Raw genomic sequence first — 12080 nt, forward strand, 5'->3', positions numbered from 1 at the left:
CTCGAGTTTTCTAGACACAGCAACTTAGTCCTTTATAGATACTGTTTACAAAACACTTAAAGTGGGATTCCTTTCTTAGGTGCAGAACAGGTTTTCCAAGGCCATTCTCTAGGAGTTCCTGGATTCTCAATTGACTTTCTCCTCCCTTTTTGTTTCTAAGCTATGGTAATCTACTCAAACAGTTTATGCTACTGCATGATGTCATCATTGCAATATCGTAGGCTTTTCATTATCTTGGCTTGTGTTTTCTGTTGCCCTAATATACTGACACAATGTGGATGACCGATCCACGTCCTGTTACTGGGCAAGTCAAATAAATAACCGCAAGCATTTTCTAAGAGCAACTACTCTTGGTGCTCACCTGGTGATCTCTAATCATTTGACAAGAGACACCAAGAGGAGCAGATTGTCTGATCTTCAGGGATGATTGTATCTTACATGTAAATATACTTATTTGCAGGTAACCTGTTATATATTTTAGCACTGACAATATATACTACCTGCAGCAAAACCCTTTCATTTTTTAAATTATAGTCATTATAGCATTTGAGGCAGATGTGATGGTGATGCAGCAATCTGAAATATACTACTTCAGCCATTTTTTTTATTTTGCTTTCTTATTAATCCAACATCAGAGAAATGTGGGTTGCTGTTACATGATCATAGTGAAGCTACGGAGGAGGTGTCTGATTGTAACCATTTCTGCATTTTCACTGCTGAAGACTTTGACAGTAGCTTTACTGAGACAGAACTGTGTATGCATAGAGGCTTATTAAAGAATATACTGCTAACATCTTTCTAATATTTTGAATGCAAATAATAACAAGAAATTAATTGCATCCGCATTTTCTCAGTGCATATTTTTTTCTTTCTCCCTCCTCAAAGGTGTGGAAAAGGTAAGCTGTGATCTGCTGCGAGAAGGAGCACCAATCCAACCTGTCCCTCCCATTTCTCACTGGAAACCAGAAGCTGTGGTAAGCTGCAACATTTTAAATGTAATACTGATTAGTTGTGCGCAGACCACATTGTCAAATTGTTGCTTAACTGAAAAGCTGACTAAACTGTCAAGGAAGATTCTATATCAAGATGTCCTGTTCATCTGTTGCATTAATCTTTACACAAGGGAGTTGCCTGCCAAGGCGACCCAACGTCTGCCAGTATATCAAAATCTTTTACTTCCGTAAGGTGCACAGTACGTCTGATGTAGGCTATCATCGGGCATAGGCCATAAGAGATTTCTGTGCGCACCATCCCCAGAACTTCTTTGCCGCCAGTTGGATCGCCAGTCCCGGATGTTGCTCTGCTACCTGAATCATTTTCTTTAATAAAGATAAGTGCCCCATTGGGGAATCCTTTTGCTACTATTTTGTTTTGGTTGAGGTTAATGTCATCCAGGAAAGGAAGTGAGACTGTGGAAGACAAATTCCACACAAGGATAGTCATTACCAGTGCCTTTTCTGTCTCTGGCTCCATCATGACCATAAACTGTTTAGTTGTTCAATCTTTTGTGCCCAAGACCCTCTGTAGTTGGCTCTCATCCGTCATTATTTACTTGGAAAACCAATGGCTTAAGTTATTAGCTGAAAGCAAGATTAAGGTTCCTAAGACCCAATGACCAAGCTTACTAAGCAGAAAGCCAAAAAACCTAGGCCTGTAGCGAAATCTGCACCTCTACCTACAGATGTCTCTCTTGAAGCACATGAGAGCTCAGACTTGCTTCGCTGTGGATCCAGATCCACAGGCTGAGCCTGTTATACAGACTGCCTTGGATCTGGATGTAGGCACGTCCAGAGAGGCCTCGCAGACATCGGCTGCCGGTGTCCAGGGGGAATCTAGGCTTATTGTGTTTGAAGGCCCTAGAGGAATAACCTGAATTATAGTGAGAGACTATATTGATTTAGATCTGGTCGAATGTAGGCATGCGTTCGGCCCTCCTTTGCATCAGGTGGCTACTCCAGCAAAGAAAAAACAGAAAATTTAAACATTCCTTTCCCCCTGCAGTCTCTCAGGAGTGGCAGAATTTTACACAAGGCCTTTTCAAGGCCTTCCTTCATGACTCTGTGGACTCCTCCAGTCAGCCAGTTTCCTCTCTTGCCTGGCCGCCTTCCCCTCAAAAAAGGACCAAGGCACATGCCACTTAAGAGGAAGATTCTTCATCTGAAGAGGCTAGTGATTCATTGGCTTACTCATCCCAAATCCCTTCCCTGTTGGACTATGCTTTCTCTGAGGAAGATTCAAATGGAACAATTCCCTATGGAGGAGATTTCCTTTGAGACCATCTCAGAGATGAGATTCCATTTTAAATGGAACAGCTCACAAATGTCTGAGGTCCAAAAATGATATTATGACCTTCAAGTACAGACCTCTAGTCCTTCTGCCATTCCTCCTGTTATTCCACCCTTTTAAGATGCTTTTGCCTCCACATCTTCACACCCTGACTCTCAACCTCTGGCTCCAAAAAAAGCCAAACAGGAATTAAAGTGCCTCAGGATTGCAATTTCCTTTTCAAGGCCCCTGTGGCAGACCCCTCTGTGATTTCATTAGGAGGCTTCCAGGTCACTTCCTTCTACTTCCCTCCTCCCTTCAGACAGGGATAGCATACAGTTGGAGAGGCTGGGTAAGAAAATGTATACTTCAGCTACTTTAGCTTTCAGAGCCCTGAACTACCAGACTTGTATGACCAAGTACAATATGGAACTCGTGTCACAACTCTCCAAGATGGTGTCAGATGTGCCAGGCTAAGCCCTGGCATCCTCTCAGGTAGCCAGACATGCAGTCAAATGCAGCCACTTCACAAGCTCCAGCTTCTTCTGCATTAAGAAGGTTTGCCTGGTTAAGGCTTCAACCCCACCCTGAGGACATAAAGGTGAAGCTTATGGATGCCCCCCCTGGACAACACCTTTTATTGTTTGTCAAACCATCTGCTGAACTGTTCAAATCCATACAAGAAAAGAGCAAGGAGCTAAAAGACCTTAAACATATCTTGGTCTCTCCTGTGCCTGAATTCACCAGGAACTACCCTGGGAAACAGGTCTTTGTACACAGGCAATCCCGGACCCCCCACCCAAGCAAAACACCCCAAGGAGTCCAAGAAAACACATCAGTTTTCCTCTTCTTCCTCCGCTTCTCAGTTGGCTAAGCAGCCCTTTTCTGATGGGATGGGCTGTTCTCCTGACTCCTCAGGCAATCTTGGCACCCCTCCCCCTGCGTCTTACCCTATCACTTTCAACCTGGGAATCCATCACTCATGACTCTTGGGTCCTCCGCATCATAAAGAATGGATGGTTCATGGTCTGGCACACAGCATCTCCCTTCAGAGGTATCCCTCAACCTCCAAAAGAACAGGAACCTGTTTTCCCCCCAGTTCTGCAAAACCATCTGGAACAGGGCACAGTCCAGCCCGTGTTCCCTGCTCAGAAATGAAGATGCTTCTGTTCACTCATGTTGCTGGTTCCCAGGACAGAAGGACCTTTGCTACCCATCCTAGACCTCTTCTGTCTCAACAACTTTCTGAAAGTACTCTACTTCAAAATGCTAATTCTCCAGACCCTCTTCCCCCTTATACACCCTCAGGCCTTCCTAGCATCCATAGACATCAAGGATGCTTATATCCATATCCCCATTCATCCCAAATACAGGAGATTCCTACACTTTTTTGTGGACTCCTGGCATAATTCTCTGCCTTGTCTTTTGGACTTTCCACTGCCCCAAGAGTCTTCACAAAATGCCTAGCCCCTGTGATCACCTTCTGCAGACTCTAAGGCATTCAGATCTTCAGCTACCTAGACGACCTTCTGTTTCAAGCCAAATCTCCAGAAGAGCTGAACAGTAACCTCCACCCAGCCATAGCCATTGTGTAAATCCTGGGATTCACCATCAACTTCAAAAAATCTACACTCGCCCCATCCCAAGACCATGTCTTTCTGGGGAGCAGATTCCAGACCAACCCAGAAGGCTCAGGAGATTTCTCTCCTTTTTTAGAGATCCTCCCCCTCAATCTCCTGTCTACTGGACAGTTTCTACAAATCTTGGGATTGATGCCCTCTTCCCATCTCTGTGTTCCCCTGACAAGCTGCTACATGAGGAAATTCCAATGGTTTCTGAAATCATTGTGGTCTCAACTTTCCCACCAACTGGAATTTCAAATACCACTTCTACACTAACTCAAGGAGGAGCTCCAGTGGTGGATAAGAATTGTCCATAAACCCAGGGCTTCCCATTCATCCACTGCGCCCAACTCGAGACCTGTACACAGATGCATCAGATACAGTTTGGGGAGCAGCTCTGGATACTCGCACACTTCAAGGTCAGTGGACATCCTCTTAGAGGAAGGACCACATAAATGTAAGGGAGGTGAAGGCACTGATCCTTGCCATACAGCCCTTCCAACCCCTTCTGAGGCCGGGAAGGTTGTGTGTCTACACAGACAATATGACTGTTCTGTGGTATCTAAACAAGCAGGGGAAGGACAAGATCCTACCTCCTTTGCAGACTAGCCTTACAGGCTTTGGGACTAGCCTGCCTACTAGAAATAAATCTTCAGGCTTTTTACATCCCTTCTAATCAGAAAGCTGTGGCAGACATACTGAGCAGATCCAGAACACAGGCTCATGAATGGATGCTTCACAGGGATGTTTTCCTGGACATTATCCAAATTCACTGTGAGGCTCCACTGCCTTAAGCAGAGAGCGCTATTATTCGGTATTGTTCCTCTTGTGTGTATATTGCATATACACCAGCCTCTTCATGTGTATCTACTAAAGTACCATTAACCACTTTAATGACCACTCAGACTACAGATGTTATAATGCACAACTAGTTGGTTGCAAGTTAATTTACTGCACCAATAAGAACATCTGGCACCACAGCATATACACACAACTGCAGTCTTACACCACAAATTAAAAATACATACAAACTCAACAAAGTAGTTCATCTTTTCAAAACTCTTGGTAAAAGTTCCAACACCATACCTAATGTGTAAACAAAAAAAAATGTCAAGTCTACAAATAACTCAAAACCTGAAATGTGGCTTTAAAAAGATTCAAGGAAAGCTATGAGGTTTCTGAACAGAAACATCAAACAAAGGGAACAGCAATGTCTGGTGTCAGTGAATACAGAAACAGTGAGAAGACACGTTGCTATTTAAACCTGCTGTGTTTGGGCACCTTAACCGACATGCCATCAATGTTTACAACTTTGGAAAGTCACGACGAAAAATAAAACCTTCTGTCCGCAGTTTTTTTTTTTTTTCCAGACATGGGGAGGGGAGGTGATTTTCTACATACCTCTGTGTAAATCACAGAACATCATCCAGAAGTTAGACAGAAGTGAAATCCCCCGGGCGGTAGTTTGAGGCAGGGGGAAGACATGAAGGTACAAGGACCCTGCGCACAACAGCTGGGAATTTTCACTTCATCTGACAACGGAAAATCCAGTCATCCACAACAACTAATGTAAAAACTATACAGGTTAAAAATAGACCTGCAACAAAAGTACTCATTTAAAGGATCGTTAAATGATGTTTTTGTGACTGCTGTTCCCATGGCAACCGCATTTCGCTACTAGCAAATACTAAACTGACATGAACATGCTTTGGAACAAAATTCCTAACTACATTAGGCAGAGCCCCTCACTAACACTCTTCAAGAGAAACCTTGACGAGTGGATGGGTAACAGAAAATACACCCCTGGGATCACTTCATTGGCTCTTCTTGACAGAGGCTCAGTTAATTAATCAATGGGATGACGAAAGCTGACACACTGGCTAGGCTTATAAATGCCCTTGGGCAGATAGCCTAGTACCTACCTGTGAGTGGGGTATTCCACAAATAGACTTGATGTTCTTCGTGTTTTACTTTTGCAGTCATTACATATGGGTAATCTGCTGACAGGTTGCCCTCAAGTCGGCCTGATTAACAAAGTCTTGGGTCCTGCGTCGGTTGCTGTCCCTTCTTCCGTGATGTCAGGTCATCAGGGGTATAAAACATGTAGCCGATGCTATTACATCAGTGTTTCTTGTCGTGCGGTGCCCGAAGCAGAAGCAGTTCGCAAGTGCCGGTTGGCCGACTCCTGAAATTTTCATTTTCGAGTTTCAGAACTGAAGTCTTCAACTAAAAGCTAAGTACCCAGTTGGGGAAACTTTTTCTTGCTCTAAATCGATGTCCGTAAAAGTAAATAATTGCATTTCTTGTGGAAAGCAAATACCTCATAAAGATTTTCATTCGTACTGTATTCCTTGCCTAGGCCCTGACCATGACATACCTCACTGTTGGTTTTGTGCCTTATTTAAACCACAAACTGTCCGTCTGTATATTTTCGCTTTTAAATATTTTGGTGCTCAGTATCCAGATACGTCTTCGGTAAACCATCAGACTACTGACATTCTGAAAATTGCACAAAGATAGACAGAGACAGGCCGCATAGGTCCAAAGCTGCCGACGACGCTTCTCCTAAGCCAGTCACCAGTTCGCCGGTACTCAGTGAGGTGCTTTCGCAGCCCCTGATACCCACTACTTTAGATTCGCAGGCCTCTACTGAGACCCATTCGGAGTCCGGTATGCCACGAGATACTTCATCTATGGAACCTGCGGATGTCTCTACCTTGGATGGGTCTGGAGCCACTGTGCAGGCACCGACTTCTGTGTGTGTATTCAGGCCTACTGACTTGCATATTAAACCAATGCCATCTTCTTCAAGGCCTAACACTCGAACCATGCCTAGAAAACTGACACCCAGACCACATGGTCAGGCCTCTATGCCTAAAAAACAAGTGATAATGGCTGAAGACCTTATTACTTTAATCAGGGGAAGCCAACCTTCCCCCTCTAAGAGACCTAGGACTATGTTTGCTTATGATACTTATGACCAGGATTCTGAAATTTTTTTTCCTCTGACCAGGATTTACCCTTATCTACCTATGAGGATTCTGATGCTGAGGACTCTCTGCTTCCCCCCTGGAGGATTTCTCTTTTGGTGAAACCTTGCATACTCTTAGGGAGCATTTTCATTGGGAAAGTCAGGATTTCTCTGATTCTAAAAAGAGACTTAGGGATTTCTTACTCCTGCCACAGCACAGGCCTTTAGCTATCCCTCCTGTACTAGACATTGCTGATGATGCCTTTTCGGAATCTAGCTTGGCCCCTGACTCTCTACCTCCTGCTCCCAGAAAACCTGATGGATGTTACAGGGTTCCTGACTCTCAATTCCTTTTCAAAAATCCTACTGCAGATCCTTAGACCATTTCACAGGGATCCAAGGGCATTAAAGCTACTACTGCCAAAAATCCTACCCCCTCTGATAGAGACTCCAGGGCGCTGGATAGATGGGGTGAGAAGGTATACACTAATGCAACTTTGGCGATTAGGGCCTTAAACTGACAGTTTCATATGTTAAAGTATCTGCAGCATATTATTGGACTGTAAACAGAAAATGATGTTGGTTCCTGATTATGCTGAAAATAAGGATTTAATGCATTCTGCTGAACAAGATGGAAAACATACTTTGCAGTGTGGTTTTGATTCACTAGAGGCATCTTGCAGGGTTGCTGTCACTGGGTCTGTACTTAGAAGGCATGCTTGGCTTCAGGAGCAATCCTTGCCAGATCATGTTAAAGCTAAATTATTGGATGCTCCCTTAAATCAGGACCGCCTGTTTGGCAATAAGACAGAAGAAGTTCTTAAAAAGATGAAGGAAAAAGCTAGATCTATGCAAACTGTTTTCTTACAAGTACAACCTCCAAGATTTAGTAGGCATTGTCCTTCTAAGAATTGGACCTTTCCTGCCTCTTCCAGTCCAAACTCAGATCCAGCAGAATGCCCAGGCTTCAGTTCCAGGGTACACACATGACTAAGCATTGGGGGGGCCCCACTTCCAAATCTGGGAGTAGTAAACCTCCCCCCTATGGTAGACTGTCTCAATGACTTCACTTGAAAACTTCTACGCACTTCCCAACTGACTGCCCCTTTGGGGGAAAGATTGCTCTACATGCAAAAAACTGGGAACTCATTACCCAGGACAAATGGGTTTTAAACAGTGTCCCAAGGATACAGATTTCACTTCCACACGTTACCAGCCCCAAACGGTTGGCCAGATCTACCCCCAAATCAGTGGGCAGAGGGTCAAAAGAAAGTACTCTCTCTTAAGCATAAAGGCTATTCAAACTGTACCAGAAGAGGGAAGGACAAAGTTTCTACTCAAGACTTTTCCTGGTACCCAGAAAAGACCATTCATAGCATCCTATCCTGGACCTGTCTAATCTAAACACCTTTTTGATTATTCCAAAATTCAAGATGCTGACTCTTCACCAGTTGCTTCCTATGCTAGGCAAAGATGCCTGGTTGGCAACACTCTGTTTAAAGGAAGCATACCTGCACATCCCAATCAGGGAATCTTGCAGAAGATACCTGCGCTTCAAAGCAGGCTACACTCACTATCAGTTCTCTGCACTGCCCTTTGGCTTACCTACTGCACCCAGGGTATTCACAAAGTGCCTAGCTCCAGTCATTGCAATTTGCAGGCAAAGTAATATTCAAATGTACCCATACCTGTATGATTGTCTATTTCAGGCAGAAAGCCAGGACATACTTTTGAATCATCTGGCCTTTGTACAAAGGGTGCTAACTTGTCTGGGGTACACCATCAACTAAAAGAAATCGCACCTGGTACTCTTGTCAACAAATTATATTCCTGGGAGCAAGCTTGAATACAACACGCCAGAGAAACAAATTAATTTGACAACCTACTTCAAACTAGTGGCCACGAAAACCCTGCTATCTGCAAGGCAAATACAGCAAGCTTTGGGGTTCATGGCCTCCTGCATTCTTCTAATTCCATATGCAAGACTGCATATGAGGAAACTACAATGGTATCTAAAAAGCCTATGGTGTCAACATTCTTAGGATCTAGAAGCAATGATTCCTATCATACCTTGCCTACGCCTAGAGTTCCTTTGGTGGGTAAAGGCCTGCCACCAAAACAAGGGACTACTATTCATTCTAACCCCGGCCGCCCAAGCCCTAACAGATGCATCAGACTATGCATGGGGGGCTCACCTAGCAGGGAAGTGCATTCAGGGCAAATGGACCCCAAGTCAAATGCACCTGCATATCAATCATAAAGAAATGTTAGCTGTACAAAATGCTCTGACAGCCTTCAAGGACCACATTATTCCAGGACAATTAATGGTAAAAACGGACAACACCACTTTTGTACATAAACAAGCAGCAGGGTACTCATTTTTACCCCATCTGCAGACTAGCCATGGCATTGTGGAACACAGCCTTGAGCTACCAAGTGCATCTACAAGTTCAATTCCTGCCAGGAAAACTAAATACACTGGCAGACGGACTAAGCAGAAACCTCATGGACCCACACGAGTGGAAACAGGAACCAAAGATTTTCAACATGTTGACAAACAAATGGGGGAGCCCAGATATAGACCGGTTTGCCTCCACCCAGAACTACCAATTGGACAAATTTTGCACAAGGACTCCCCACAAACAAGCTTGGAAAGTGGATGCTCTGTCCTTCAGCACCTATCAGTTTATGCCTTTCCTCCTCTGCCTCTCCTCTCCAAAGTACTACTAAAGATCAAACGGGACAAACCAAGGATGATATTGATTGCACCAGATTGGCCACGCCAACACTGGTACCCCCTCTTGCGCAGTGTGTCACTGTTGGCCCCATGGCACCTGCCTCAGACCCCTACTCTGTTGTCTCAGCAGGAGAACCAGATTCTGCACCCTCAGCTTCAAACCCTGAACCTAGCAGCCTAGCTAATTACCTAATATCTCCTTTTACCATCTCTCAGTAAATCAGTGATGGATATCATTTTAGAGGCAAGGAGGCTTAGTACTAGAAAATATTATGCTGAAAAATGGAAAAGATTCTGTGCCTGGAACTCATCTCAAGGGATGAGCACAGCAGCGCCCAACTTACCTCAGATTTTACAAGACTTAATTGAGATGCTTCACAAGGGCCTTTATATTTCCTCCATCAAAATTCACACCTCAGCCATTTCAGCTCATAACACAGAACCTCCCCTGTTCTCTCATTCACTGCTCAAGCAGTTCCTCAGAGGGGCCAAAAAGTAAGACCACCCAGGAGAACCCAAACTCCAGCCTGGGACCTTAACTTTGTATTGGAGAAACTCACTCTTCCTCCTTTCGAGCCAGCTGCTAGTGCAGATTTAAAATTCCTTTCTTGGAAAACAGCCTTCTCTTTAGCAATCACTTCAGTAAGAAGGGTATCTGAATTACAGGCCTTTATGGCAGTGGAGCCTTTCATAATCTTTCATCATCTTTCATGCGGACAGGGTGTCCCTCGGAACCAATCCTTCCTTCATGCCCAAGGGTGGTATCCAGTGTGGCTCTTAATCAGTCCATTCATTTGCCAACCTTCTTTCCTAATCCACAGAACAAAGGGGAATGGATACTGCACTCTTTAGATGTGCACAGACAACTTAGATTTTACTTGGACAGGACTAAACCTCAAAAGAAATCTGAACAACTGCTGGTGGCATTTGCTGCAGAGGCAGAGGGAAAGGCTATTTCAAAGCAAACCATTTCTAAACGGATAGGCCATTGCATTCATTTCAGTTATAAGCACCATGGAAAACCTATCCCACAGGGGATCGGACCCCATTCAACCAGGGCTGCATCTACCACTACAGCCTTTCTCAGAGGTGTCCCTACCAGGGACATCCTAGAAGCTGCTACCTGGAGTTCTGTACATACTTTCACCAAGCATTACCATTTGCCAATTTTCTCTAAATCCAGAGCTGGCTTTGCCACTGCAGTCTTTCAGGGTCTTATAGCTGGTCCTAATGCAATCTAAATTCCTCCTCCCATCCTTCGCTTTGGGAATCTGCCTAAATGTGATGACTGCTACCGTGAAACACGAAGAACACAGTACAGTTGTGTATACTTAACATAAATGTAGATGTTAGTGTATTCACTGTTGCAGTCCTGGTTACCCTCCCTCCAGCCCCCTGATTTTTTTTGGCTATATCTCTACTCTCCTTTACTATGCTTAAAAGCTTTTTGGTGTATTTGCTTTTTTATTGGAGGTATATCCGTGTGTGTGTGTGTGTGTGTGTGTGTGTGTGTGTATGTAATATATATATATATATATATATATATATATATATATATATATATATATATATATATATATATATATATATATATATATATATATATATATATATATATGTCATTGCCCAGTTCATTACTAAGGATATGGCATCTAGATCCCAGGATATGATTATTTCACTGTATTCTGCACTGATCAGGCCAATCATTGAGTGCAATGCCTCATTCAGTATGTACCTCTACAAATATCTGACACAACTTGAACACCCATAATGCTTTCTTACTAAGAAAATCATAGGCCTAAATCTTAAAAGCTACACTGACTCTGTCAAAGCTTTGTCCCTCTTCTCAGTGTCATAGATGCTACTAAGGTGTAATGTCTGTTTTGTGTACAGAACCTCAGCAGACCTTATGTTAGACCTTCTGGACATTCACAAGTCACAGTAGGGACATAAAAACCTGCTCTTGATTTAAATAAAATTTAAAACATAAATAGGACATATGGGGGGGTGCATCACAGAGAATATTGCTTCTTTGGAATATCTTTCTGTCCACATAAAGCAAGTTACTTCTCTTACATTGTTCAAATGTAAACTGGAAGAATGCAAGGTTAACTGCAAAATCAACCCATAGTTTAAAATCTCAGTCCATAATGGATAGGGACAGCATGTGAATGTTTTGCGTATTCATTCTTAAATTAAAAAGGCGAAAAACATCAGGGAAAGTATGGCCAGACTTCTAAAGATCCTCATGGATCAGTAACCTAGTAAGTACCTGTGAAATACAAATATATATAATATAAAATGATTGTAATAATTTTGATAAGAGTCTCACTTTACTGAATCACTGACTGAAAACTCATTTCATAGAATCACATTTGACTGAAAACAGTGCACCCCTCCAACCTACCCTTTGTTAAATGTATTGATTCCACAGTCACACAACAGTGGAGAAAATGGAAAATAACACACACAGTGAATCACTTCT

At 43.3% G+C, this 12080-nt stretch overlaps 1 protein-coding gene across 1 annotated transcript in view; it reads left to right on the forward strand.

Annotated features, from left to right (window-relative positions):
- PGAM5 (PGAM family member 5, mitochondrial serine/threonine protein phosphatase) overlaps window positions 1-12080 on the forward strand; it is a gene marked incomplete in the record, with an annotated part of 138935 nt that overhangs the window by 62258 nt on the left and 64597 nt on the right. The window contains 1 exon segment of the mRNA XM_044068713.1: window positions 886-974. Within this exon segment, the coding sequence (XP_043924648.1) occupies window positions 886-974 (89 nt within the window).

Source organism: Protopterus annectens, chromosome 4.part0 (assembly GCF_019279795.1).
Source record: "Protopterus annectens isolate FY-2018-M chromosome 4.part0, PAN1.0, whole genome shotgun sequence".
Lineage (NCBI taxonomy): Eukaryota > Metazoa > Chordata > Ceratodontiformes > Protopteridae > Protopterus > Protopterus annectens.